Source organism: Camelina sativa, chromosome 18 (assembly GCF_000633955.1).
Source record: "Camelina sativa cultivar DH55 chromosome 18, Cs, whole genome shotgun sequence".
NCBI lineage: Eukaryota > Viridiplantae > Streptophyta > Magnoliopsida > Brassicales > Brassicaceae > Camelina > Camelina sativa.
Window position 1 is genome coordinate 13,597,353 of NC_025702.1, and position 7,052 is coordinate 13,604,404.

Here is a 7,052-nt window from a genome sequence, read left to right on the forward strand (position 1 = left end):
AAAGAATATCACAACGGTTTTTGACTTTTTGTAGATGGTCGATTTCGAAATGTGGTTTGATCCACATAACAACAAATCATCTATTCACCGAAAAAGACTACTTGATTAATTTATGTTCTTGGTTAAGCGATTTATTTTAAAATAATTAGAGAAATTGATCTCCTTTGTTAGTCGTCCACTAAATGATAAGTCACTTGAAATGAATGAAAGTTAGCAGTAAAATGAATAAACATGCAAGTGTTGGTACTTGGTATAATCGTCTGCTAATTGGTTAGAGCGATTCTGGTATGCTAGATTTAGGCATTTAGCAGTTTAAGACTCGGATTTGAGCTAGACTCGAACGAAATTGTTTTCTTGGACTATCACGTAAGTTTATTTATATAGGAAAAATATAATTCCTAATCTAACTAATTTGTGGACCAAAGTACCACAAAATATGTTTGGTTGTTGATCTAACGTGTTCGAAATTATGTCTTATCACAAAATCATGACCAAGATTAGAAGACATAGATGTAAAGTTATTATGAAAAACAAATATGTAATACGTATATAAGAATGGGAAAAAAAATAAAATAAATGAAAAGTAAAGCTAGGCGTACTCAACAAGCTTGAGAAAAAATTTACGTGTCGAAGATTAGTGGTGTGAAGCAGGGATGAAGTGTGAACTTTGAAGAATCAAAGAAACACGAGATGTCTTCATTTGAGAGCCACATGCCTTAAAAGGAGTTGATGAGTGGAGGCGTTTGGAGTTTAGAGGGTTTTGTTTTTTTACTTTTAAATGTGCGTGGATGAGAACTTTTGAACAACTTCGAAAGAAGCCTCGAGTTCCATACATATATATATATATATACATCACGAATTACTCCTTATTTTCCTTGTTTCTTTTCCATTTATGTTTTCTTTTTCAAGTCTTTTTTTTACAATGAAAGTAGTTTAAGCAGTTCGATACATCCCTCTTCGTCAGGGTGAAGCAAAAATATGAGTGATCAACCCAATTGTGATAACAAAAAAAGTTTGATCATATGTTTTTTAATTTTTGAAAAATGAAAGGTAAATCTGCATAGAAGAAACAAAATAGTAAATAGTAACCAAACAATAAAAAGATTTTTAAAAATATATTAAATATTAAATAAATCAAATTTCAATGATAATACTAATACTACTTTTAATGTATATATAATGAATTTTATATTTGATTTCACAATAAAATTTGTAAATTAAATTTAAGATATGTCATATTAAATATTAATAATTAGTTTTAACCTACAATAAAATTTTAAGAGTAATTTAAAATATTTTTAATTTTTATTTACGATATAAACATGAATCTCTTAAATTTGTTTTACTATTCATACAGTTTTCAAATAGAGCCTTAAGATTAGTTTAACATGAAATTCATATCAAAAATATTTTTTCCGTCAATACATTGTGAAAATATGAAAATTATTTTATTACAAAATTGAAATATTATAAATAAACAAATTTTTTATTTATTTTAAAATAAAAAACGAATTTTAATATTTGTTTTTTTTTTTGTTCTATTTGTTCCTCATCAATTTTGGAGAGGAACATTTTTGTTCTATTGTTTCTTATTTTTTGAAGAATGTAGAAGAATGTAAAGGAAAATATATTACTTTCAAATGGTAAAAAAATTGTGGAATAAAGAAGAATGTGATATTTCTCTTCATTTTTTTCATAAATTGTGGTCACCATTTGGAGCCTAAATTTCTTTACAAAAAAAAATAAGAAAATAAAAACTTTATCGATTGTTTTTGAGGGAGAAATTCCAAATATATGAATTTGTGTTTTTTGTTTTTTGTTTTTTCTGAAAAAAATCGAAACACTCTCACAAACTAGATAACTTGCGGGCAGATTATATTTTTCTTTACGTAAAATAGAAAAAGAAAGGGAGAACGAAAAAAGAAAAAGATAATTTGTTTTTTGAAAATCTTAACGACTGCAAAATAGATTTTTTTTTGGAAGATTAAAGCTAAAACTATCGCAGAAACTCATGGCCTAAAATGTATATAGAGACACCAACCGGCTACGAACTAAAACAAGCACATAACACCATCTAATAATTTGCTCTGTTTCGTTTGAACTAGTTTAATTAATCACAACTAGTTCTTTTTGAAGAACTTAACATCAAATGCCACTATGTATTATATATCAACCTTAAAGATATGTAAGGTAGAGACGTACGTGACAATGAAAAAATAATCGCATAAACATAAGAAAAGGTGACACTGTCGTCAATCTATCTAGTAGTATAATATAACACCGCAAAGTGTACCACATCAATTTTGTAGCGTAAGGAAATAAACTTTCGTTAGTTAGAGTTAATTAATATTAAGTGTGTCAAATTATGTAATTTAACATCAACATTAAGATTTGATATTATCAACAAACTATATGACATCGCACATCATTGTCCAGCAGAGAAGAAATAAGGAATTTTCTTAATAAACAGTAAATTCATCGAAGCAAATTAATTATGGTCTTACAAACTCTAACACTTTTCTCAATCCTCTCTTAATGGCATCACCCAAATCCTCAACAAGACCAAGCCAACAAGATCAAGAACCCACTAAGTTCCAAGATTTCTTCCCTACAATGGCTGGAAAACTCGGTGGAGATGGTCTAATCGAAGAGCTATGCAAAGGGTTCGAGCTTCTTATGGATAAAGACAAAGGAGTCATCACGTTCGACAGCTTACGAAGTAACGCATCCACGGTTCTTGGACTTGGAGATCTAACGGACGAAGATGTTCGATGTATGATCAACGAAGGAGATTTCGATCGAGACGGTGCGTTGAATCAGATGGAGTTTTGTGTTCTCATGTTTAGACTTAGTCCTGAACTGATGGAAGCGTCACGATGTGTTGTGACGGAGGTGATTGAGGAAGAGTTTTCCGATTGTAGTCACCGGCAATGATAGAGAGAAGTAGAGAACCTTCTTTCTCTGTCAGTGTCTTTTAACTAATTTCTTACAAAATTAAAAGAAGACGATTCACAATATAATAAATTAATAATGTTGTTTTTATTCTCTCTTTGATTTTCCATTTTCCACTATTGTTACAGCTCATAGAAACTGTTTGATTAATACGATATGTAAAAACTATCGAGAAACAAAATAGCAAAGGATAATTTTATTCAAACTTTTTAGTTTAGGCTTCGTTTGTAAACATGGACAGGTAAATAATGATTGACCGAAAAAAAAAGATAAATAAATAATTCTACAGAGTGAAAATATAAATGTCACAAAATTTTGGCTATTTTTTTGTTTTACAAAGAAAATCACTAAGATTTGGATTTTGTTTGCTTTGATAAGGTAGATAATATATTTGTTGTGGTAATGTCTGCTCTGGTTATTTTCTTTCCAATACAATCTCTAGAATCCAAATCTTAGTGATTTTCTTTGTAAAACAAAGAAAATAACCATAGCAGACATTACCACAACAAATATATTATCTGCTTTATCAAAGCAAACCATCTTTGAAGCAAGGAATCTGCTTGTAGGAGATGAGTCTTTTAACGGATATAGTGCCATAGTGGTGCCAATAACAACATGTGGAGAGACATTCGAAAATGAATTGAAGAGTCTATGTGAATTGCATAATGCATGTAAACATATCAATTGTATAATTTTTAATCGACGCGGTTAACAGAGTGATACGGAGGGTATTCGTTATGCTTACATATTTATATGAATTTGTAACTTTATAATCAATATAGGTTTTCAGTTTCTCATTGATGTGCTTTTAGGTTTGAAAACCTAAAGAAATTTAAAAGAGCATTATATGTAGAGATGAAAATTATTGGAATGATATCCAATCAAAAAAATTTGTTGATGATCATGAAGACTCCTCACAGTCATTTTCTTGCTTAGGTTGTGTGCATGATTCCTTTAATCACTCAATCTAATCTCATATAATTAGCTCAAGTTCCGTTTAAGTACAAAATCAGAAAAGAAAGCAAAGAGAAAATAGAAGTAAAAACAACAAAAAAATTTTGGACGGAGATGGATTTTTGAAGACAGCTATTAGAAAAAATATAAGGTGCAAGTAAATATACTCCATAATTAATAACGATTACATTAGCAAAATTGGAAGGAAGTTTTTGGTGGCTTTTTGATAGTATATTTTTTTAAAAAAAAAATACACATTAACTATGTCCAATGTGAACACTTTCCCCACTTGCGCAATCAATTTAATGATGTTTCAAAAAAAAAAATCAATGATGATTATGTTCATGTTTATCACTGTCCTATTTTGGCAATTAATTAAATACTATACTCTAAATAATTAATCAGTCGGGGGATTACATTATGTAGTGTTACATTTAATACTCCAAAACCAATTTTAATCTCATTTCTAGAAATCGTGCTATCATAATGTGTTATTAATGCATTTCTTTTTTGTAGTGAAATCTCATTCATTGTGTATTTGATTAAACTGAAGTTATTTTCTTATTTAATTTTAAAATTTACTTTTTTATCATAGTCACAAAGGTAGTGACATAATTTATGACCAAACTAACTGAAATAGTGACTAATTGTAACAAGAACATTTGTAACTAGTAATGACGTAAATTTAGTCACACAACTCTTATTATAGTTTAGTTACCATATTTGGTCACAAATCCATATTTATATTTGTGACTATATATTTTGTAACAAATTTGACATAAATAGTGACATAAGTTAGATACCTTTATTTTAGTCATAATATTATGACTAAACGGTAACGTATCTATGCCAGTCACAATATTATGAGTAAATGGTAACGCATTTATTATGACTAAATGGTAACGCATTTATTATGACTAAATGGTAACGCATTTATGATCATGTCAATATATCACAATTTTGTATGTAAATTACTAAATTGTTATAATATTCAGACCAAATGAATAGTCACATTTTTCTGGTCACAATATTCACTTTTTTTTTTGTAGTGCAAGTGTATGTGAAGTAGGGATGTTCAGTTTGTTTGACGAAATTATTCGATTGAGAGGTAGAGAGTCTATATATCCTTCTTCGTCGAAGAATTTTTTTGTTTGTTTTAAGTCTAAGATATTCAAAATGTGATATGGCCTATGACTATATATTGAGCCTCTTTGATTTTTGCAAATGTGTTGCTCTTTTCCTCCTATTGAGCGAGAAAAAATAACATAAACATATAATATTTAAAGATTTGGATCTTCATGTTATATATAAACAAGATTTGTCTTTGAATAAAGTAAATCATGTGGTTTTACAGTTGGGTTTTTGTTTTTGGAGAGCTAAGTAAAATACTAAAAACAAATAAAAAATGGCCAACTAAAATAAAACAAAATAAAATTTTCCTTTCACATATAAAGAAAATGGGAGGCTATAAAAATATTTATAACAAACGTCTTAACATATCATCACTCATCAAAGTCCACATTTAATTATTAGATCTGTGAGTGTAGTTTCAACTTTCAACCCACCTGATCATATTTCTACTTTTCATGGGTCAATTTTCTTTTATAAAGCAAAATATAGGTTGCACATTGCGAGTGTATACATCATCATGTAGGTAGGCTAATGCGTGTAGCCATGCAGTTCATGAGATCCTGCAAAAGAAGACCAAATCATGCATGTACGTATCTTAAGCGACACTTCATTTGGTCAATAAAGTTATATAAAGCCGATTACTTTGTTTCCACGACATATCTAGACAGCAGAATAAGGGGTGAACTGATCATTATAAAAGAAATGGGGTGTAAAAGCGAAGCATCCTTGAACCACAAGCCAACTTTGGCATTTTTATCATTTTCTTTTTATCTTAATTTGACACCAGTAAAAACTAGAAATGCATTATTACCTTAAATAACAATATGAAATGACATGATGTTTATCATATCTATGTCGACGTTTTCCTAGTAGTTAGAAATGAAATACTCAAGTGCTGCACCCTGCACCATGATTATGCAAAACGAAGAAAAAACAATAACGCATTCGATACTCATTTGATAGGATGACCCGTCAAAATCACGTCCACATTCATTTATTTGATCTCGTATCACAACTATTACTATAGTATATATATCTATCGTCAAACAACGTATAGTTGTAATTTTATACTGTGTTATATATTATCTTATTATTGGTTGGAAAATTAGACATAGTCGTCGTAGTTTTATGCTTGGATGTAGAAAATTACAAGTCAAAAAAGAACAAATAATAATAATGACGAGAGCGATGATGCAAGAGCTTGGAATCGGAATATGAATTGGATCAAAGAGCCGTCGAGAACGAGATCCAGTGGCTAGAATCTAGATTGTCTTCTTCGGAGATCGGACGGACAAGATTTGTTGGACCCTACCCTCCGGTCAATTTAACACCTACTCGGTGTTGTCTTCATGGGGCTCGGACCATATTCGTTGACTTGTTTCACTTTCTCAATTTCTCAATCCTTCTCCATAAATATCTTATCCATAGTTTCTTATAACTTATGATTCAAATTAGTTGTGAATTATGTGCTGGCTATGCATTAGGTGTAACTAAAATGAGGTTGAATGATTGGTATGGTAAAAAAAAAATTGAATTCGATAAATTTGTGATTTTATGACGATTTTAGTTTGATTATAACATTTATAATCTTCCATTTTGTGTTACAAATTTTTTTAGTTATAGAACTAAGACATGTTAGTCACTAAACATCTTGTGTCAGTATTGTGTTTAGATTGATTAGTTATTTAATCATGTAATTTTTGAATAGATAAACACCATAATTTCAGGTTTTGAAAAGACATCTTCTAGAGAAAACAAGTATAAGCTGAAAGCTCTGTTTTTTTTATTTTTTTTTTTATGTACAGAAATTAAAAACAATATTGAGGGAAAACGAACATGATGATGATGAGCGTGACAGCAATATATCATCATTATTATGTTATTTTTATCATTTTTTTTGTTTTAAATAAAACCAAAGTTTTTTCATTTCCCGCACCAACCCCACTTTTCTTTATTTTCTTCCATCCAATACAAAGACCAGGTGCCAAACGACTGCGTTTTTATTTGACCACGTC

The 7,052-nt window shown here is 29.5% G+C and overlaps 1 protein-coding gene across 1 annotated transcript; it reads left to right on the plus strand.

The window, feature by feature from the left end:
• Positions 2,433-3,000, plus strand: LOC104761466 (calcium-binding protein PBP1-like). Its single transcript, XM_010484552.2, has one exon. It carries the CDS (start codon positions 2,536-2,538, stop codon positions 2,932-2,934), a length of 399 nt encoding a protein of 132 aa, XP_010482854.1. The 5' UTR covers positions 2,433-2,535; the 3' UTR covers positions 2,935-3,000.

Excerpts from the sequence above, each read along its gene's own strand:
- LOC104761466 (XM_010484552.2), top strand. The coding sequence starts at position 2,536 with ATGGCATCACCCAAATCCTCAACAAGACCAAGCCAACAAGATCAAGAA.